The sequence below is a fragment of the Diplotaxodon limnothrissa genome, linkage group LG3, assembly GCF_057381915.1.
Source record: "Diplotaxodon limnothrissa isolate DT_005_m linkage group LG3, D_limnothrissa_male_GT1.1, whole genome shotgun sequence".
NCBI classification, from domain to species: Eukaryota; Metazoa; Chordata; class Actinopteri; order Cichliformes; family Cichlidae; genus Diplotaxodon; species Diplotaxodon limnothrissa.
Genome location: NC_140598.1, coordinates 25,476,330 through 25,500,382, shown reverse-complemented (window position 1 = coordinate 25,500,382; position 24,053 = coordinate 25,476,330). Strand labels below are relative to the sequence as shown.

At 41.1% G+C, this 24,053-nt stretch overlaps 1 protein-coding gene across 1 annotated transcript in view; it reads right to left on the bottom strand.

The window, feature by feature from the left end:
• Positions 1–2,644: 2,644 nt before the first annotated feature.
• LOC146635088 (uncharacterized) overlaps positions 2,645–24,053 on the bottom strand; it is a 163,370-nt gene continuing 141,961 nt past the window's right edge. Inside the window, exon 5 of the mRNA XM_085344554.1 lies at positions 2,645–3,332. Within this exon, the coding sequence (XP_085200680.1) occupies positions 2,645–3,332 (688 nt within the window). The remainder of the gene's footprint in view (positions 3,333–24,053) is intronic.

Sequence of the window (24,053 nt, the reverse complement as noted above, 5' to 3'; positions counted from 1 at the left end):
AGTGGAGAAGGTCTTTTTTGTCTTTGGACTCTGCAGACAAGGGAATCTGCCTGTAGGCGTTGGTTAAATCCAGCATGATAAAAAGATAAGCAGTGCTTAACCAGTCCAGGTCAACCTGGGGCATGGGATAGGCATCAAACCATGAGACCTCTTTGACTTTGTGATGATCATCACAGAACCGTATAAAACCGTGCGCTCACTTCTTAATTACCTGGAAGCACCTTAAAGACAACCGGCCCCTCTCAACAGCTGCGACAAATCACCTGGAGAAAAGGTAAGCACAGGAGACCAAACACTGAGGAACAAATCCTCATTTCATCCTATGATAATAGCATTTTCACCATTTCAGCCAATTCCTTTTGTACAATTGGTCTCTTGTGCTCAGGCAACATGTTAGGTCATGAACAGACTTTCACGCCAGGCTGCGTTTCAAAGTGGTGCTGCATGAGAGTCATGCAGACGGGCAGGGGGGAGAACACATCTGCAAACCGCTGTTGCAATGCAGGAACATCTGCTTTGTGTGAGATGTTCATTACAATGAATCTTAAACACACTCTTTGAAAACTCATGCCCACATCTTATTTTTAAGAAAAATCAAATATCTTTGTCCTTGAAGATCATTTCAGAGTTTTTAATGAGCTGCAGGAACCCTGTTCAATGTTAGTGGAGAACAGCCAAGGTTCCTCCAGTGATAAACCTCCACATGTACCACTGAAAACAGTTAAATTACTTTGAATCTGAAATCAGGGCTCGAACTACTTGTTGTGAGACCATTTCTTTATTTTTCACAGTTCATCAAATATAGGATCAAATCAAATCACGATTTCATAATACAAACTTCAAATCAACAAGAAAACAGCTGCAGAACATGTGGATCTAAATGAATTCATTAGAAACAACATGTGGACTTCAAGAACACAGTAAACACACTAAAGTGAAAGGAGGAGCCAAAAATAGAGGTTTAAAAGAATTGGAATTTTTGAACTTTCACCATTTCTTTGCTGCCACTGTGAATATGAATGTGGATGTTAGGTTTTGTATTGTTCATTGCCATTTATGCTTAGAAATATTTAACCATATATGCTTAGAGGTGTATAATCAGTTGTAGATTGAAAGAATGTAATTATATTGTCCTCAACGTTCCAGCGGATAGGTTCAAGCTACAAACCTATCAGTGGTCTTTGCCAATTTGCCAATTAAATAAAGGTTACACTGACTCACTGCTTCATCTTCTGGTACAAACTGGTATTACGTGGAAGTACAGCCCAAAACCAGTTTAGCTTGAGTTTATTCTTTCTGGACATAAAGTCACAGCAGGTGTTGTTTCAAAGCTGGTGGACAGATTTAGTTCATTTTGGAAGTTTTAAGAACAACTGCTGTGAAATTATTTGCAGTTTTGGGAGAAAATTTTCTAAGAGAAGATTTTACCACAGCAAAAGATTAAATATGAATGAAGGATTGAAATTTAACTGATTAACACAATGATTTAACACATTAAATGAATACATAAAAAAAGTTAATTTTGTAAACAAAGTTCAAATGAAAGAAATTGAAATATATATCCATATCTGCAATTTTGATACAATATCAGTTTTGTAAAAAAAAAAAAACATACCTATAACTTTAATAATACAGTAACAAGTACAATTACTAAACACTACTGTGTCCTAAGGGAACAAAGATCAAAATATAATAAGGAAAACATTTTAGAGAATTAAAATCCCTCAAAGGAAAAAACATAAACTTGATATACATATCTATACATGCAGGTAGGGCATCTACAGCTTCCTAAATGTAACATTCAGAATTATTCACTGCAGGTCCAGAAATCAGAGCTACCTCATCAGATCCAAGTGTGACATCAGCTGACACAGGAGATTCCATCTGAACTCTGTGGAGCCTGATCTCAAGGTTTTTAAGTCTGAGCCTGAAACAGGTTTATTTACAGTATGGGATCGTTTGTGTTCGGAGTATGAACTGACATTCCTGAAGCTCTTGTCACGCTGGTCACAGCTGAAGTTCACTTCCATGTGTGTACGTTCATGTTTGTTACGATGACCTGATTGTGAGAAGCTTTTGTCACAGTGTCTGCACTTGTATGATGTCTCTCCTGTGTGGATTCACTTATGCTTTTTCATTAAGCTCATGTCCAGTGGTGAAGGATGACCCACACTGGTCACAGATGTGCTTTTTCACCCCACTGTGGAAGAGTTCATGTATTTTTAATGTACTTGGTGTGTGGAAGCCTCTCCCACATTATTGGAAGTAGTTCATTTTGTCTCCAGTGTGTCTACGTTGATGTGGTTTTAGGTCCCATTGATGATTGGAAGTTTTTCCACAAAGGACACAGAGAAACTTTCCCACCACCACAGTGACGACAGGGCTGGGAAGTGGATCCATGTGCGTCGCTCTGCTTTTTTATTTTTATCCTGAACGTCGCCTAAAATAAAAAGCATCTCTGCCAACGTCCAATTACATTTTACTGTTTACATTATAACACTCAGCTTACTGGGCAAAAATGACACTTCATTTTTCCAAAAAGTTTATTCAGTATAACTCCATAAGTTTACTGATCAGACTTGATCAGGTTAAAATTACAAGATAAAAAAATCAATACATCCTGACAGTAACTGCATTTGTAGAGTTATTTTCTGGTGTGGATGTGTCGGTGGTTTCTCAGGTGATGTGGATATTTAAAAGTCTTCTCACACAGGTCACATTTGTAAAGTCTCTCCTCAGTGTGGCTAAACATGTGTATTTTTAACTGTGTGTCTGTTGTAAACAGTTTCCCACACTGATCACAGCAGGAAACATCATTTCCAGTGTGAATCCGTACGTGAATATTTCGGTACCGTTTGTCGCTGAAACTTTTACCACAAAAGTCGCAGCTGTACGCCTTAATTCCAGAGTGGGTAACTAGATGCCTCTGTAAGTCGCCATTTTGAGCAAAAGCCTTACCACACAACTCACAGCTGTATGCTTTAAATCCACTGTGGATAAGTTGGTGTATTTTTAAGCCTCTAGCCCGGGCAAAATCCTTCCCACACAACTCACAGCTGTGTGCTTTAACTCCACTGTGGATGAGTTGGTGATTTTTTAAGTTTCCAGCCTGGGTAAAAGACTTTCCACACAAGTCACAGCTGTAAGGTTTAACTCCACTGTGGATGAATTGGTGTGTTTTTAAGGTTTGAGCCAGGGTAAAAGACTTTCCACACAACTCACAGCTGTACGCTTTAACTCCACTGTGGAAGAGTTGGTGTGTTTTTAGGTTGCCAGTCCGGGTAAAATCCTTCCCACACTCATCACAGCTGTAGGTTGTCTCTCCCTTTCTTCTTTGAGATTTGTCGGCCTCCTGAGAGCGCTGACTTCTTGCTCCATGTTGGTCCTGCAGTGACAGATACAAACAGAGGCAGTGAGTGAAATGCAGTCATGGAACAAACTAAAACTCCTTCCATTGGTGGAATCAAACATGTCAACAAACACATTGTTGGTGTGTTACCACCACCTTGTGGTGATAGTATCGCATTACAATGATGTCCTACAATGGGAGTTGTAATGAAAATGACATTATTGAAGAAATATATAAGAGGAGAAAATCTTTTACTTCATAAATTATTTTGAGTTCAAGTGATGATATTGTTGTTTCAATATGTGCTGTTAAAATATGATCTTTGTATTTTCTTCTAACTTCTGTGGTTTTTGGTTGTGAATGTAGATTCTGTATATATGGAGGAGCCCAGGATGGAAAAGATAAAGCTGCTGTTAATTGTTTTTTAAAAACCAACCAGCTGTGCACACAGTTTCAATAACAGTGTAACTGTGATATTTTTCTCACCTTTTGTGTTGAAGTCATTGTTTCCTCTGTAGTGGCTGAGCTGAGTCCAAATGGCTTGTTCCTATGCTGCACCACCAGACTCTTGTCCTCCTGTTACTCAGCTGGGACACAAAAGTATATATTTGTATTTTATCCCTGACAAAAAGAAGCAGAGCAAATAAACATGACTAAACTCCTCAGTGACAACAATACCTATAAAGCTTCAAGGTAAAACCCCAGAAACAACTACAAAAAGAAAGTCATCAGTTGGCTACAAGAACTGGAAAGGGAAAAACCACTGACTGTCCTGTATATCACCGCCTTTACCCAGGGAATGCTACACCCTGTATATATGTCAACATTATTTAGGGATAATGTTTACATAGGCGATAAATTTTCATGAATTCATTTCAACTGTCGAAGCCTCTACAAAAGCTTTGTTCTGATCAATGATTTTTTGAATAATCTGAAAGGCAAGTTTAAAGTTATAGCACTATCCGAAATATGGATAGATGAGGAAAGGGGTTGGGACTTTCACATTGATGGGTATGAATTATATCATATAAAATAGATCTAATAAGAAGGCAGGAGGTATGGCACTTTTTGTTGATAGCGATTTGAAATGTAAGCAGGTTGAATATATGTCTGTGGCTATTAATGATTTAATAGAGTGTGTGGCAGTAGAAATAGAAATAGAAATGGAAATAAAGGGTAATATAATTGTTACTTGTATGTATAGGAGGCCTGGAACACTCATAGAAACATTCACAGTAGTAGAAGATAGGGGTGGGGGAAAAAAGTCGATACTGTGTAGTATCGTGATATTTTGTTTGCTAATAATGTATCGATACAGGGACAGCAGAAATCGATATTTTGTTACAAAAAAAGTTTGCGTGGACTGGAACATGCTCTGACTTCAGAGCATGTTGATCCTTTTTCTGAGCAAGAATCCTTACATTCCTTCACTGTCCAAATGTGTTTAACTTTTTTTTTGGCAGCAATAAACATGACAGTTTACTTATTTTAATTTGAGACATGTTTTGTTTTAATTAAGTTTAAAACTTTTTTATTTAATGTAAAATTATATTTTGTTTTAATTTACTTTCAAATTCTTCAGTTGCTGAATGGGCTGCATAGTTTTCAGAAATTTCATTGTTCAGAATAGCTATAATTGTACCAGATGGTTGCATTCAGTTAAGTTGGACTAGACTGTAATACAAACCGTTCAGTTTGTCAACAATAAAACTGACTGAAATGAGAGAAAGACTGAGTGTGAGACTTTGATATTAGATAAAATGAATATTGATAAAGTTTACCTTTATGTACAGAATCTGAATATCGCAAAATATTTTTTAAAAATTGCAATAATATCGTACCGTGCGTTAAGTATTGTGATAATATCGTATCGTGAGATGTATGGTGATTCCCACCTCTAGTAGAAGATTTATTGAGCAAGGTAAAGGGAAATAAGACATTTTGTATTTGCGGGGATTATAATATTTTTTTTAATGTCCAATCATAAGTCATCATCAGATTTTTTGAGTTAATATTTGGAAGAGGGTTTTACCCTCTGATTACTAAACCTAGTAGAATAACTGAAAAGTTAGCAACTTTAATTGATCATATTTTCATTAATTGCTTGCTAGATATAGAATATTATATTTTTCATTGTTTCTACCCTATCTGAGTTATTGTGATGAAGTATGGGGGAATACATATGTGACTAATAACCAAACCATTATATTTATTACAGAAGAGAGCGCTTTGAATTATGCATAACGTTAAGTATAGAGAAGACAGTAACAGTTTGTATATAAAATCAAAATTATGAAAACTAGAAGATATAATGAAATTACAGACATAAATTATTATATTTAGGGCAAAAAATAAAACACTACCTCTTAAGTTACAAAGTGTATTTGTATTGTGTTCAGAACATGGGGAGGGAAGAAGGAAGTTTTATTTTAAGCATCGGTTTGCTCGAACCACACAAAGGCAAATGTGTCCAACAGTCATAGGCATAAGAAATTCTCTCAATGATCATCTCATTCATCATCTAAGAGTCTAGGTGACAACCAAGAAAGTTTGGTGACTACTGGAGAGACAGATGACAGCTCGGAAAGACAGCTCCAGGGGCAGGGTGGGCTAGCATCCCGGTCTGCAGTTTTCGTGAGAAAGCACCCCAAAAAGCTACGGAAAGCCCTAAAGAAAGATACCCCCAGGAGATCCCGAGAGGGGGGGAGGATGAGGTCTCCAATCGTACGGACTCAAGGTTAACGACCAATGCAATGGAAAGGACTACGAGTAAGACATGTATCTGCGGCAAGCTGTGTAAGAACCAGCGTGGCCTAAAGGTCCATCAGGCTAGAATGAAATGTTTGGCGCGGGAGAGTAAGGTGCAACGCACAGGTCCTGAACCTGGTGAGAACCTGGTGAGACGCAGGAGGAGCCCGGCCAGGAGGCACCCCACAGAGCCCAGTCCCTCCACGCACTGGACTCTTCCAATCCAAGCAGTGTAGTTCCAAAACAGCGGATTAAGTGGCCAGCAGCCAGAGCGAGTGGCAGAAGTTTGATGAGGATGTCTCCAACATCATACAAGCTGTGGCCAAAAGAGATGCCGACAGCAGGCTTAAAACAATGACCACCATCATAGTCAGCTACGCCTCAGAAAGGTTCGGCCTGATCGAGAAGTGTTACAACAAGACCCCTTACACCATGAACCGCAGGGCCATGAAGATTCATCAACTGCGTCAGGAGCTCAGGAGCCTTAAGAAGCAGTTCAAGAACGCTGATGCGGAGGAGAAGCAAGCTTTAGAGGAACTGCATAACATCTTGCGGAAGAAGCTGATTACCCTCCGTAGAGCAGAATGGCACAGGAGGCGAGGAAGAGAGATAGCCAGGAAACGTGCAGCTTTTATTGCTGATCCCTTTCGCTTTTCCAAACAATTGCTTGGAGTTAAGCGAAGCGGGCAGTTGGAGTGCTCAGCAGAGGAGGTGAATAACTTCCTTCATGAGACCATGAGTGACCCACTGAGGGAACAAGACTTGGGACCAAACAAAGCTCTCATCAACTCTGCCCCACCATCAGCAGAGTTCAAGTTGACGGAGCCAAGTTTGAAGGCGGTGTGTGAGGTCATCAAAGCAGCCCGCTCTGCATCCTCCCCAGGTCCCAGTGGCGTACCCTACCTTGTCTATAAGCGCTGCCCAGAGCTGCTTCGCCACCTGTGGAAGATCTTAAAGGTGATATGGCGGAGAGGGAGAGTTGCTGATCAGTGGAGGTGCGCAGAGGGAGTCTGGATTCCCAAAGAGGAGGATTCGAAAAACATAAACATAAACCGAATCCTGTGGCCCTTGCTTGTCTATACAGTTCCAATAACTACTGTGGAATCCCTTGAAAGAAAGATCAGTGGCTTTCTTCGTAAGTGGCTGGGACTTCCCCGGAGTCTCACCAGCGCTGCCTTGTATGGGGCAAGCAACAGCGTGCAGTTACCCTTCAGTGGTCTCAAAGAAGAGTTCAAGGTGGCTCGTACACGAGAAGCCCTACAGTACAGAGATTCTAAAGACTGCAAGGTGGCATCAGCAGGTATTGAGGTAAGGACAGGAAGAAAGTGGAAGGCTGAGAAGGCAGTTGAGGTGGCGGAGTCACGCCTAAGGCAGAAAACACTGATGGGGGTCTTAGCAACAGGGGGAGCAGGCTTGGGGTACGTCCCAAAGGCCCAGGTCAGCAGGGCACAGGGAAAGGAGAGACACCTGCTATTCCAGGAAGAGGTCCGAGCAGGTGTGGAGGAGGAGCGAGTAAGTAGAGCTGTAGGCCTTAAGCGGCAGGGAGCATGGACAAGGTGGGAGAGCACCTTGCAGCGCAAGGTCACCTGGGCAAACATCATGCAGGCAGACTTCCACCGGATCCGATTCCTAGTGCAGGCAGTTTACAACACTCTGCCAAGCCCAGCAAACCTCCATCTGTGGGGAAAGAGCGAGACACCTGCCTGTCCCCTGTGCTTTGGAAGAGGGACCCTAGAACACCTCCTTAGCAGCTGCCCAAGGGCCCTGGCCGATGGTCGGTATCGTTGGCGGCACGACCAGGTGCTCAGAGTAGTTGCTGGAAAGATTGCCTCAGCAATCAGCACCAGCAAGCATCATCATGCTCCGAGGAAGGCAATCTCTTTTATTAAGGCTGGAGAGAACCCCCAGGTGCGCCCACATTTGACAACTGGCCTCCTCAACACAGCCTCTGATTGGCAGCTACAGGCTGACCTGGGTAAACAACTAAAGTTCCCTCAGAACATTGCAAAAACATCACTCCGGCCAGACATGATAATTATTTCTGAGGCCTCAAAACAGCTGATCATGCTGGAACTCACAGTGCCCTGGGAAGAGCGGATTGAGGAGGCCAATGAAAGGAAACGAGGAAAGTACCAGGAACTAGTGCAGGAGTGCAGGGGAAGGGGCTGGAAGACTTTCTATGAGCCCATAGAAGTGGGTTGTAGGGGCTTTGCAGGACGATCACTCTGCAAAGTGTGGCTGGGCGTGGCTGGGGCAGCCAAGAAGAGGGCCATCCAGGCTGTGAGTGAAGCGGCAGAGAAAGCCACAAGGTGGCTGTGGATCAAGAGGGCTGATCCGTGGGTAGCTACTGGTACGCAAGTCGGGGCCTGATCACCCCCGGCTGGGTCGCCTGGGCGAGGGTGTATGATGTTGTGAGACCCGAAACACCTGATGACCTTAGGATACATCACTGAAGATGCGTACCAGTGCATCCAGGAGATGTGTCTTTATAATAGGTATAGCATGTGTTGTACAAAGGTTTCTCAATTTAAAATCTGCTATAGCAATAAAACGATAAACCAATATGAAGAAGTTGAAAATAACAGAATTTAACTGTAGAAAAAATTATCCTTTCTGTTTGATATTTAGTGGTATTGCTCACTGTTGATTATATTGTTCTGTTTGTTTTGTCTTGTTTCGTGTAAAATATTGTCAGAGTGTAATTTTGGTTGCCTACTTGTATCATCACAGATAGGGGGCAGGTGTCAATGCTCCTGTTCATGCATGAAAACAGTGTTACTTTAATTAACAGGAAGGTTGTGTATAAGAAATGAATTACTGCTGTACCATGTGTGAAACAAAAAATTAAATAAGTAAATATGGACTTCCATAGATCCACAAAAGAGTCCCGCTCAGACTCATCGGTAGCAGTATAAACTCAGCCAACTAAGTTTATACTGCACCTCATTACCATCCTAGGAGTTTAAAAAACATTTAAAAAATCACTTTGTTAATGAGGGATTGAAAAATTTCACAAATGAAGAATTTATTCTACAATTCATTATTCAAGCACAGAGTTCTTTATTTCGATGTGCGTGGCTCTTGTTGTCCTCCATATGGGGGTGTCAAAAATCACATTGGAAGTGGCACACATCACGCGGGGGTACCTGTTGACGGTGTTAACAACACCTTTACATTCACTTGGTGAACTTGCAAACGCTTAGGATTTAGCTGAACCTGACTTTAGATGTTTCTGAAACAAGAAGGACATATTGATTTGCTCTCCTGATATTTAGACTGTAGTATTGATATTTTAACCTTTAAGGAGCACAAAATGTATTAATCCTACTAACACATACACGCATGTAATGAAGCTCAAGAAGACCAGATAGTATTTTAAGCCTGTGTTTCTGATTTTATCATGTTGTTCGGTTCACTTAGTGGGATGAGAAGCAATATATGAACTATTGGACTAATATTATATTAGGAAAGATGATTGAATTATAGCAGGGGTGAACAGAATGCAGCAGAGGGATTAAATGAGTGAGACTAGTAGATTCTTAGTTTCTTGTTCCTGATGTGTAGGGGAGGTTTTACCATGACATACACCTTGTTACATGGGATAAAACTTGCATTTTTGTTACCAAGTGGAAGTGAAAAATCCTAAAACTAGGCTTTCATATTTTTACATTTTGTAGAATTTTATTTTATTTTATTTTATTTATGTTTGAGGAGTGCACTGAAAGTTAGGTTTGAAAATCTGCTCTCCTTCAAGCAGGCCTGCATGATTGGAACTAAAAGTGCTATACAAAACTGTTGCTTTAAAAACGATGGTAAAGTGAGCTTCTCCACATTACAATGGGTTCTGGAGAAAGTCACCTATGTGGGACACGATTAGATAGTAAGTCCCAAGTCCCTTGTCTAAAAGGAATCAGCAAGGTAATCAATTCTGAATTTGTCTTTTTTCTTCTTTGAAATGATGTCATGTTGCTGGCAGTTAGTGATGGGATTTCCTGCTCTTTTTAGAGAACCGGCTCTTTCGTCTCCCAGCCAGCTCTTGAGGTTGTTTTGTTGCTTTAATTAATTTATTATTAACAACAATATAAAATTATGCACAAAAGGAATTACTACTGTCGCCAAAGTGCTTGCTCATAGGGGGTCATATGATTGTTGGGTTTTTCTCTGTATCTATGAAGTGCCTTGAGGCGACTTTTGTTGTGATTTGGCGCTATATAAATAAAATTGAATTGAATTGAACTAATGTACTTACACTGCGCCTAGCATCCCGGAGCACTTCTGTTATGTTTTGTACGTGTTTTAGAGTTCGTACGTGCTTTGTCTCTAGGGACCACTGTAACTATACTTTTATTTATTCACTCCACATAAACTGTAATAAATTAATCATATGATACAAAACCCACCTGTCCAGGTTGTACCCCGCCTTTCGCCCTATGACGGCTGGGATAGGCTCCAGCGCCCCCCGCGACCCTGAAAAGGATAAGCGGAAGCGAATGGATGGATGGATGGACAAAACCCACCTTTTTACATTTCAACTTTTAACTATTTAAATTTTCATCTTTTTCCTTTTAAACAAATTTAAAGTGAAACAAAACAAAACGCTGCAAACCACAACACAATTAAATATAAATTAAAATATGAAAACAAAAAGAAGATGCATATTCTCTGTCATATGGGCCTGCGTGAATAAACTTTCTGAATCCTTTATCATCTGCAACTGAAAATAGTTGTGGTTGATTCCTATACCTTTCTAAAGTGATGTTGTTGTCCCTGGCTCTCTTTCTGTCTCGCTCTGTTCATGTGCTACTGCGAGCGTAACTACTGCCCCTCTTCCCAGCGCAAAGCACAAGGCTCACGTGCGGAGTGAAGCGGGGAAAAAAGTGCGACAGAGAGGGTGAGAGAAAGAAAAAAAGAAACCCTACAACTCGTGACGCTCACTTCAAAGATCCGGCTCTGAGATTCATTTCGTTCGCGACCGACACATCACTACTGGCAGTAGAAACTTAAGTCGACAGAAGAAGTTGTGCTTTCACCAATAAACATACAGGGACTGACTGGACTGATAATGGGAACAAATGGTTAACTGACTTGACACTGATATGCAAGATTGTACCTACTCCAAGCAGACAAGGAAAGGGTTGATGCATGTATGTTTTTTTCAGGAGCAGGAAGATGACAGCGACATCCTAGGGTCGCATGAACTTGTGGGCTATGCAGACTTAATCTTGTAATTGTTCATTTCTATGTGTATTTACCACAAGTATGTTATTTTCATGATGTGGTGGCAGATTTCTTTTCCTATGTATTAATCATATCACATTAGTAATAGTAATATTATTTCCTCACTTTAGTGTTCATCAGTTGTATGCATTCACATAGAATGTTATCACAAGTGGGCCCCATGTTATTGCACCTTCACAGTGGACCCATCGTAGACTGGAAGATCTCCAGAAATCCTACTTTAAGGGAGGTGACAGGTGGTTGTAATTTTTCTCTGAGGTCAAGGATGAGCTGGACTGAAGGTATAGGGATACGTGATGTCCTGTGGATGTTCTTTGTTTGAGAGTGTCTGTGAGGGTGTATATAAGATGTAAGGGTGGTGGCCAAACTTCAGAGATGATCCTTGTGTTGACTGGGATGTTCCCATTCAAATTTTAATGTGTTTATTAAACACACTTCCAACCCAGCTCCAGTGTTGGTTGTAATGACTTACTAAGTAACCCGTTACTGTAATTAAATTACTTTTCCGCAGGTAACGCAGGTATTAACTTTAAATTATGAGCCACCAGTCGAAATCAAGAATCGTTATAAATGGAAATGGGATGCAGATAGCATTAGGTATTTAGGGGTGGTAATACATCGTGATTTCACCAAAATGTTCAATGCCAACTATGCCCCTCTAAATTAATCCATAAAATCAGATATACAAAGATGGAACACTATTCCATTTCAGGACCTACACTCCAGGGTGGAATCAATCAGATTAAATATTCTTCCCCGACTGCTGTATTTGTTTCAGTCTCTACCGATTACCATACCACAAAAACAGTTTGCGGTATGGGATAGAACATTGTCAAAATATATCTGGAATGGGAAAAAAGCTAGAGTTAAATATAAAACGCTTCAATTAAAGAAAGAAAAGGGAGGTCATGGGCTTCCCTGTCTACGAGAATATTATTGTGCAGCTCAGTTAAGACCGCTGATTTGTCTCTGTTGTCCAAACTACACCGCCGGATGGAAAGATGTTGAAGGAACAATAGTAAAAGAAATACCAGTTTCAGCTTTAATATCGGACATAAAATTGCAGAATAAAATACATATGGCAGATAAACCTATACTGCAAATAATGATATCAGCTTGGAAAGAAGTAATAAAAATTGGTGGTTTGGAAAATGCCTCTAAGGTTTTAAGATGGTGTGCATATGATTCAGATTTTACTCCAAATCAATATGATAATAGATTCAAAAACTGGATTTCAAAAGGTATAACCAATTATTATTCATTTGTCCATAAGGGTGCATTTCAAAGCTTTGAATCTTTAAGGAGTAAACATGACTTGGGATCAGATGATTTTTTTTAGATATCTACAGATCAGAAATTATTTTAATCAAAACTTAAAAGTGAACCTAAACGAATTACAATTTGTAGAAACATTCTTATTATTAACCAAATCTGAAGTGCAAAGTAAAATAATTTCTAAATTATATAACAGCATCCGGCGGTGTAAAAACGACAGCACTCTGTATATTAAAGCGAAGTGGGAAAAGGAGGGTAATTTGACAATTACAGAGAAGTGTTGGGCTCACGCATGCAAGATACAGTGGGCTACCACTGGGTCTAATGTTTGGCGTGAATTTTGCTGGAAAAGCATTATGAGATTTTTCATTACCCCTGCTCAACAAAGATATCGAGGAACTGGTGATAAATGTTGGATATAGAGCAGGGCGATAGAACGATAATGATATGTATCGCGATATAACTTTTACTCGATAGAGAAATTAAGCTATCGCGATAGACCTCGCCGCTCTTGTCCTCTTAAAAAAAAAAAAAAAAAAGAAAAAAAAAAAGAAAAAGGTCAGCCAATCCAAATTAAGCAGCGCAGAGCCGAACCAATCACAGCCGCAGCGTCACGTCGCGTGACTTGTTACGTACAGCACAAGTGCCAAGCCGCACGTGTGTTTGTTTGGGAAACAGCCAGCGGGTAATGGAGCCAGTGCGTAATGGAGGAAATGAGTGTGCCGACTAGAAAAATCTACCGAGCGTGACCGAAGAGAAAACAGATGATGTTCCAATGCCGGAGAGATTGTCGAACGGAAGAGCCATAGAAGTTCCGTAGTGTGAAGGTATTTCGGCTATTTCAAGTCTGACAAAAAACAGAGTAGCTGGAAATACAATAAACTGGTGCATGCGTCACACTGTGCCACGTTATTGTTTCGGTGAAATGAATTTCTACAATACTGTTACTGTTAATTCTACTCTCTGCAGTGTTTAAATGCTTACATATACACACAGTTACTGTCGATCCACACATACGACTCTGTTCTGCTTCTATGCCCCAGCTTTGTTTACTTTTTCCCACCGAGGCTTCTAGACTTCTGATTGGCCAACATTTCTGCACGGTTAGGAATCTAGCGCCACCTGCTGCTTTGGCATGTTCATAGCTGTTAAAACTGTTTGAAAAGCTAAGCTATACAACAAGGAGAGATTGAGAATTTCCTTTTAGTTCTCAGTTTATTTGATATTGACAAAAGTTAATTAGTTTTGTCTGTTCTTCTGTAAAACAAACTAAGATTTATTTTTAGAATTAATATTTTGTTTCTAAGTGGAATTGACATTTTAGTAGTCTGTTTCGTTTGTTCTATTTTGAAACTTAAACGCTTTAGCGGCTGCCTTTTGTGTAGTTTGCAATATTTGCCTTTATTTATCTGAAAAAGTCTCATGTTTCTTAAGTACATCTACCCTGTTGAACTTATTATGGGAAATAAATATTTAAATAAAAACAAGCTGCTGATTATTTCACATTTTACTTGTGAGCAACGGCACATTTAAATCTTACAAATATAGTTATTTGGCTTATATCGTGATAGATATCGTTATCGCCTGAAATGAAAAAAACATATCGTTATATGAAAAAATCTCATATCGCCCAGCTCTAGTTGGAGATGTGGGGGAGATGGAGCTAACCATTTCCACATCTTTTGGGACTGTAAAGATATTCGCCAGTATTGGTCTCTAATCCATGATCATTTACAAAATGTTTTTTCATTTGTTTTTCCTTCAACTTTTGAGACCATGTTTTTGTGCAATGCACCAGTGGATAAACTGAATTCCAACGACAGAAGACTCCTGTATATCCTTCTGGCCGCAAGTAAAAAGCATCTTATGAGAAGATGGCTTAAGCCTGAACCACCAACGATAGAAGACTGGATACATTCTGTACAAGAGATCTATACGATGGAAAAAGTGTCATTTTCTCTTAAACTTCAGAGGGATACCTTCTACGGAATATGGTCTAAATGGACAGACTATGTTAAGCATATGAGGTGTGATTTTGTATATAGAATAGAATAGAATAGAATAGAATACTTTTATTTGTCAATTTCTTCAAATGTACTTGCCATACAAAGGAATTGAAATTACGTTTCACACTGTCCCATGCGTAGACATTGACAACAATAAGGTGCAGATGCACAACAAAAAAACAGCCCTAACAATAAAGTAATAAATAGTAATATAATAATATAAACAGTGCCAAAAGAAATACCAAAAATATATATATAGCTGCAGGTGTGTGCAATTGCAATGCAAGTCAGGAATGTTTTCAGTTCCCGGTTCAGAGAGTGTTTCCTTGCTGGAGAGTGTGCGTGGGTGAGGGGGAGTAGAGTCCAATCTGTCTTCCTATACTTCTGCCAATCTGGTGATTCTGCTGGCTGGGAGTCGGGAGGGAAGAGAGTTCAGCAGTCTCACAGCCTGGTGGATGAAGCTGTTGGTGAGCCTGGTAGTGCGGGAGTGGAGACTTCTGTATCTCTTTCCAGAGGGCAGGAGGCTGAACAGACAGTGCGCGGGGTGGGTTGCATCGTTGACAATTGTGATGGCTTTGCGGGTGAGGCGAGTGGTGTAAATGTCTTGCAGGGAGGGGAGTGGTACACCAACTATCCTCTCAGCTTTTCTCACAATGCGTTGTAGAGCTTTTCTGTTATAGTCAGTGCAGCTACCGCCCCACACAGTGATGCAGCTGGAGAGGATACTTTCAATAGTGCCTCTGTAGAATGTAGTCAGGATGGGTGGTGGAGCACTTGCCCGCTTGAGTTTGCGCAGGAAGTAGAGGCGCTGTTGTGCTTTCTTGGCCAGTGATGCTGTGCTGGTGGTCCAAGAGAGGTCCTCACTGATGTGCACCCCCAGGAACTTGGTGCTGCTCACCCTCTCCACCGCGGCGCCGTCGATGGTCAATGGGGGGTGACAGGTGTGGCCTCTCTGGAAGTTGACAATAATCTCCTTGGTCTTACTGACATTTAGCAGGAGGTTGTTGTCTCTGCACCACGTGGTCAGGAGCTCAACCTCTTTCCTGTAGTGGGTCTCATCGCCCTTGATGATGAGCCCCACCAGCGTTGTGTCGTCCGCAAACTTCACAAGGTGGTTGGAGCTGTAGGTTGGTGTGCAGTCATGTGTCAACAGGGTGAAGAGCAGAGGACTGAGCACACAGCCTTGTGGAGCCCCCGTGCTCAGGGTGATGCTGTTTGAGACCTTGTTGCCCACACGCACCGCTTGAGGCCTCTGGCTGAGGAAATCCAGCAGCCAGTTGCAGAGGGAGGTGCTGAGGCCCAGTCTGTCCAGTTTACAGATGAGTTGTTGTGGTATTATGGTGTTGAATGCTGAGCTAAAGTCTATGAACAGCATTCTCACATATGAGTCTTTCTTGTCCAGATGAGTTAGGGCTGGGTGGAGGGCAGAGCAGATTGCATCCTCTGTGGATCGTTTCGCTCTGTATGCGAACTGGTGTGGGTCCAGGGTGGGAGGTAGGGTGGATTTGATGTGTGACATGACTAGTCGTTCAAAGCACTTCATAATAATGGGTGTCAGTGCCACGGGGCGGTAGTCATTGAAACAGGCTGGGGATGGTTTCTTTGGCACAGGTATGATGGTGGCAGTCTGATGTTACATATGATGTTACAACTCTGAGTTCTACGTAAACCTACCTGCCCTGCTGCCTCCTAACCCTAGTTTTTTTTTTGTTTGTTGTTGTTGTTTTTTTTTTTTGGGGGGGGGGGGGGTTGTTTTTGTTTGTTTTTCTTTTCTCTTCTTTTTCTGTCTTTTTTATTTTTCAATTATAAGTTAAAATGTGACAGCAAAGAAAATGTAAAAAGGCAAACTACTGTTATGTTCAACAGCTGTCCCAATAAAAGAGATAATAATAAAAAAAGGAGGAAAAATAAATAAATAAATAAAAAAAATAAATAAATAAATTACTTTTCCACTGAAAAAGTAGAGTAACTAAATACTGTTCATTTTTAGGTATTTTAATTACAGTTACTTACAATGTACTTGCATCTGAAGGTGAGCTTAAAAAATGATTGCAGGCTACATTGTGGAAGAGATGCTACCGCTGCGTACTGTAGAGTCTCTGTCTTTAAATAATAAATACATTTTTTTAAAGAGTTTAATTTCTATTGTTTGCCCACTCAAGGTTTATAGGGATTTTAAGAAGTATTTAGTTAAATTACTTATTTAGTAATTAAGTTACTTTTCTGACACAGTAATTAGATAAATATTTTAAATACAATATTTACTACGGTAAGTAATTAGTAATTAATTACTTTTTTAAAGTAACTTACCCAACACTGCCCAGCTAATTTTCTAAAATTTCCATAACAGTTTTGCCTTGTTGAGCAGGATTTCTCAGGTGACTTTTGATGAATCACGTGGTGACTGGCCATCCTGAGGGGAAAATTGCCTCAGTCCCATCGTTCTTTTGTTTGCAAAAAAGGGGGAACCGCGACATATGCTTCAGCAACTCACACATGTAAGACATTTTAACGAACTAGGAGAGAGACTGCAAAGAATCAAAGAAAAAATTTGCAATGGAAGTGGAAACACCACTACGATTCTTAGTGTTTTGTTAGGATGACTTTTTTAACCCCTGTTTAAAGGACAAAAATTGACTTTTGTTCTCCAAGCATTTTGTGTCACCCTAAATCTCACAAGAATGACAGTGGGGGTCTGCCAGTCATAAAATGAGGAGTAAGAGCTGCGTCAGCCGATTACGTCACAGCGACACGACAAAGGCTGTCCCAATTCAAAGGCTGCTCCAAATGTGGCCGAAAATCCATCCTTTATTTCCCTGCGTTTGAAGGATGGGTCAAATTCAACCCATTACAAAATTCAGAGCGGTGTGGTGGTGGGTGTGGATAATTTTTTAGAGGAAACTTTTTTAGAGGAAAAAAAAGACAAAAAAAAAAAAAACAGCGGATGGTTGATATGGGGCAGCCGAATAGTAAACTTTTAAAAGTAGGGCTGGGCTATATCATACCGCTCACATTAATACCGGTATAATGTTGGACAATGATAAGAAAATGAAATACAGATATATGGATAAAATATAGATAAAACACGCATGCGCAATGCCTTTGTTTTCATACGCACATGGCTGGAAAAAGCACAGCGGTGACGGAGAATGAGAAGGGTGAAAGTGGATCGTTGAGTGAAAGAGATGAACCAGAATTGGTTTGTAAAAATGCAGCAACTTCAGTGGCGTGGAACTGATTTGGCTTTGGTCCATTAGATACACAACAAAGCACTATTTTTGGTAGAGAGTGCTAGCGGGCTGTCGGTATTACTGTGGTAAGGTATTACTGAGATTTCTAAAAACGCCTGCCAGGCGTTTTTGCGTTTACGTGTGGACGTGTCGTGTTTTCGCGATCGCGTCGCGCATGACATTATCACCAACTCGTGACATGTTTAAACATTTTGTTGTTCAACAGCATCAAGACTGACTGGGTGTGTTTGAATTAACCTCACACATGTCACAGATGACACATTTTGGCGTTTTTTTTTTGCTGGTTTGTCGGTAGCAGCTCCTGACACGCAAGTCTACCACACATCTGTTCGACCAAAGCCAGTTAATCTCGAACACGGGCCGATTTTTTGTCCCAGTCCAGCCCTGGATGCATCTGGAGACGGTCCCATTAAGTCCTATTCTAAAGGCTGATTGTCCTCCCCCACGCTTGTACCTGTAGCTTTCTGTCCTGGGGATGGAGGCTGGTTGTTGTCCTGTCCTGCCCTGCACCCCATCCTTTTGTTCATATTCAAAGACTATTTTTCTGTATCTATTCTTACCCCCTAAAACCCGCCGTATTATAATGTTGCAAGCAATCACAAACTCTACAGTCTGTCTAACTCCAACGTACCAAACAATCTATTATTCTCAACAGAGCTAAAATCAACATAAACTGAACCTGCATTAAAGTTAGCTCGGTGCTTACCTTAGATGAGCCCACAAACCAAGAGAAACTCCGTGATGAAGCTGGAAGTCTTAAGAAACAGATAAGGGAGCAGAGACCCACGTGGTTCACGCTGATCTCAGCTACGATCCAGAAGACAAGGGTGTGCAGATCGATGCAGATATCGATCCAAACGTTGGTAGTGGTATATGTTCCTGTACGTTTACTACTTTACTCCCGTTTCATGGAAAAAGCAGCTCTCTCTGCTCGACTCCTCTCCTGCACACACACTTTGCTCCGCCTCCTTTTCCGGCTCTGCTGTGATTTGTTGCTGTGCGGCCACGTGACTCAGCTGGACAACGTAACCACGTGGGTGTTATTTAAAATTTCAAAAGTAGGGCCTATCTCATTTTCCCAAACTCTTTTCCTTGGCCTCCAAGAAAACGTCATCGTGGGAAGGAGAATTGCTAAGGACTCAGGGAAAGAGAGGAGCGGTGCTGAGAATTGGAACAGCCTTACACTCGTCTCTCTGTAACAATGTGACACCGGATGTCCGCCTGTTGAAACTACATTGTGCTGAAGATGGACTACAAAACAAATATCTTACTTCGTCACAATGTGTTCTAACCCTGTTGTTTTATGGAAGTCATATAAACGAGAACAGCCTGTTAAAATATCCCTTCATTACAACGTTTGAATGTTAAAGAAAAAACTTTATGTCCTGAAAAAATAAACTCAAGCTAAACTGGTTTTGGGCTGTACTTCCATGTAATACCAGTTTGTACCAGAGGATGGAGCAGTGAGTCAGTGTAACCTTTATTCAATTAGGCAAAGAACACAATCTTATTCACAGTGGCAGCAAAGAAATGTTGAAAGTTAAAAACAGCAGCACACATCAGAACCATTTTAAAGATCACAGGTGACTACTTTTACTTAATTCAAATTCTGTTAAACCTCTATTTTTTGCTCCTCCTTTCATTTTAGTGTATTAAGTCCTTGAAGTCCACATGTTGTTTTTTTAATGAATTTTGATCCACATGTTTGCAGCTGTTTTCTTGTTGATTTGAAGTTTGTATTATGAAATCCTAAAAATGTTAAAGCGTTATTTATATTTGATGAAGTCTGTGTAGAGTTTATCTTATTAAACAGTTTGGTGTAAAAAATAAAGAAATGGTCTCAGAACAAGTAGTTTGAGCCATGATTTAAAACTAACTTAACTGTTTTCAGTGGTACGTGTGGAGGTTTATCACAGGAGGCGACTTGGCTGTTCTCCACTCACACTGAACAAGGATCCTGCAGCTCATTAAAAACTCTAAAATGATCTTTAAGGAAAATATGTTTGATTTTCCTTAAAAACGTGCTGTTGGCATGAAGTTTTCAGACAGTGCTTTTAAGAGTCATTGTGGTTAACATCTCACACATTCCAATAAAGCAGATGTTCCTACATTGCAACAGCGGTTTGCAGTTGCGTTCTCCCCCCTGCTCGTCTACAGGACTTTCATGGAGTACCACTTTGTAACTCTCTTTCTGCAAAATACTGTCGTGGTCTGGGTGGTTTTCCACAGCATCGGCTCCTCCCCACTGGGTGGAGTCTTTGTTGTTCCTCACCTGATGGCAATCGTACCAGCAGTATTTATGACCGGCGCACTCAACTGGTCTTCGCCAGATTATCTGCCAACTTTAGTCAGTTCTCGGCCTCACGTCTGTTCCTTGGTGACTCATCGTGTGTATTGACCTTATTTCCTCTGTTTTTCTCGTCAGCCTCTGAAACCCACCTACCAAGCTCTCCTGGAGACCAGTTTGCAGCCGCCGGTAATCCCTCTCCATTTTGGAACTGCCATTCTCTCCTGCCTGCCTCCCTGCATTGCATGCAGCACCTACCTGGACCTCTCCTGCCTCCCCCCTCCACGCAACCCCCACCTGCAAGCTTGTAAGACAGCTCAGTGTATTATCCTTAGAAGAAGTCCAGACGCTTTTCTTTGCAAGCTCCTTTGACTGTATTATCCTTAGATTCACTCGCAGCCCTCTGTGGGATTCCCCTGACTGCTCTTCCCTCTGTTTCAGTGCCCTGGCCCGCCACAGTTTCCCCTGCCCAGTACCTGCACCCAGTTATCCCTGCCATCTAGTTATCGTCACAGTATTTTCTCTCGCCTCAGACATCCAGTTTATGTTCATGTTTCATCCAATTGGTTCACCCCAACGCGAAGCTTCATGAAGCTTCATTTGCTCTAGCAGGACACCTACTGGACGTAAAAATAATAGCTGGCATGAATTTGAAGAGTGTGGCATTTTGCACACAGCCTGTAAATGTCAACAACAAAAGGAGTGTGTAAAACATGTATATTGTAGTGATGGCAGCATACTGTGTATATTTATAGTGGCAGTATGGGAAATGATTATTTGGAAATGCTTGAAATGGAAATGATCATTTACTGTGAGGTGAGGTGTGGTTGGGGTGTGGACAGTAGTTGTGCTTTTGTAACGTTGAGGTATGGACAGCTACACACTGCCTGTTCACATTTTATTCTGTAAAAACTAAATTTTCACTGCTTTTACGACCTTTTTAGTGGGGAGAACATAGCTAGGATTTAATGATTTAACAAATCTTTTGAATCCTTTGTCCTCCACAATGCTAAATGGCTGTGAGTCCTCAATCACCATGCTGACCAGGTCTTCATCTATTTGAGATTGTTCTCCTGAGGAAAGACAATAAAGATAAAGCACAAATATAAATATCACACACGTAACTTATAACAGTTGTATAATATTGTTATATCATTTAGTAACATTACTGCATCCTATATTATCACTGCATTTGATGGCTCACCTGGTCTTGCTCCACAATCAGTGTTCCCCCTTATTCTCATGCAAAGCTCTGTAGTGCCTAAGCATGGATGAGGTGTTGTTGTTATATCCCAGCTCCCTGGCACATAGCAAACACTTCACCTTGTACAAAAGTCAAGACAGCTCAACATAAATTGTATTGCACCATCAGTATCATGGAAATACATCTTCTGTAGAAATTTACATACCTTGTTGGGAGGAATAAGATCAAAATGTTCCCACACAGGGGAGGACATCCTCCTCTTCTTAGCTGGCTCCATTCTCTCCTGACTTTCTCTCCTCACTCTCATAAACCTCCAAACTGTCTCCAAACTCTCACTAACCGCAACTCTCCATCAAACACCCACATTTTGAATGAAGTCTGAGGGGTTTATATCGCTGTCACATCTCGCGGCAAAGTTCGAACCACTTCATGAACCAGTCACGTGGTACAGCCGGGCAGCGAGGCTTCGGACGTCATCATTTTCAGCTCCTCCCATAAATGAAGCAAGCCTCGATACGCGCTTCGCGGAAACGCCCCCTCCATTACTCGACACACGCTCCGAAGCTTCGATACAGAACGTCCCATCACTACATTTTACCATAGAAAATGATTTTGATTAACTCAAATAGTGACATTGACATAAATCAATAGTTTTAAACTACTTATGTTACAGCATTGGTATCATGGTTGCTAGGCAACCTGAGCAGCGCGACGGAGGCTAGACCATCCCATTTCACAAGGCTACAAGCCTCGCACTTCCGGCCTTAGCGGTCTTTGAGTACGCGGCCCTTGTGGACCGTTAAGGCTGCAGAACCTGAATTAGGATACAGCCTCTTCCAGTTCTCAGCACCGCTCCTCTCTTTCCCTGAGTACTTGGTAATTCTACTTCCCACGATGACGTTTTCATCGAGGCCAAGGAAAAGAGTTTAGGTAAAGGAGATAGGCGCGAATTTAGAAATTACATCCCACGTGGTTACGTTGCGCAGCTGAGTCACGTGACCGCACAGTAACAAATCGCCACAGAGCCAGGAAAAGGGGGCGGAGAACGTGTGTGTGCAGGAGAGGAGTCGAGCAGAGAGAGCTGCTTTTTCATGAAACGGGAGTAAAGTAGTAAACTTACAGGAACATATACCACTAACAACGGTGGGATAGCTGCATCGATCTGCACACCCTTGTCTCCTGGATCGTAGCTCAGATCAGCGTGAACCACGTAGGTCTCTGCTCCCTGATGTGTTTCTTAAGACTTCCAGCTTCATCACGGAGTTTCTGTCGGTTTGTGGGCTCATCTAAAGGTAAGCACCGAGCTAACTTTAATGTAGGTTCAGTTTATGTTGAGTTTATCTCTCTTGAGAAATAATAGATTGCTTGGTATACACTGGAGTTAGACAGACTGTAGAGTTTGGGATTGTCTGCAACATTATAATCTGGCGGTTGCTAGGGGGTAAGAATACATACAGAAAAATAGTCTTTGAATATGAACAAAGGGTGCAGGGCAGGAGAACAACCAACCCCCACCCCAGGACATGAAGCCACGGGTACAAGCCTGGGGGAGCGCAATCAGCCTTTAGAATAGGACTTAATGGGACCGTCTCCAGATTCATCTGTATTTTATTTTCTTCCAGCGCAAATAAAGACGTCAGATTCTTCACCTGGAAGTAAAAGTCTCGAAAAGGTCCCTACCATCAAAAATCCGTGAAATCGGCGAAGTGTGTTCACAGTTTATTGTGAACACGTTGAAAGAGTGAGAGACTGTTTGCAGAAAAACACCAACTAATCATTAGCTCAACATGCTGGGAGAAGCTGAGCGTTTGCTTGCTTGTTCTATTATTTCCATCTTGCTTTGACTGCAGCTGTAACCTGACGTATTCCAGCAGGAGTTGTAAAAATAATTTTGATAAACACAAAGCTGGACAGCTTTTGTTCTGAGTCTAAGAAGCTTAGAAAGGAAGTGACCGGACTTTTCATGTGGCTAGGTGCACACACACACACACACACACACACACACACACACACACATATATATATATATATATATATATATATATATATATATATATATATATGTGTGTGTATATATATATATGTATATATATATATGTGTGTGTGTGTATATGTATATATATATATGTATATGTATGTGTGTATGTGTATATGTATATATATATATGTATATGTATGTGTGTATGTGTACATATATATATATATATATATATATATATATATATATATATATATATATATATATATATATATATATATATATATATATATATATATATATATAAAAACACCCAGCACGCCCCTGCGGGCGGTTTATCCTTCAAGCTCGGGTCCTCTACCAGAGGCCTGGGAGCTTGAGGGTCCTGCGCAGTATCTTAGCTGTTCCCAGGACTGCGCTCTTCTGGACAGAGATTTCCGATGTTGTTCCCGGGATCTGCTGGAGCCACTCGCCTAGCTTGGGAGTCACCGCACCTAGTGCTCCGATTACCACGGGGACCACCGTTACCTTCACCCTCCACATCCTCTCGAGCTCTTCTCTGAGCCCTTGGTATTTCTCCAGCTTCTCGTGTTCCTTCTTCCTGATATTGCTGTCATTCGGAACCGCTACATCGATCACTACGGCCGCCTTCTTCTGTTTGTCTACCACCACTATGTCCGGTTGGTTAGCCACCACCATTTTGTCCGTCTGTATCTG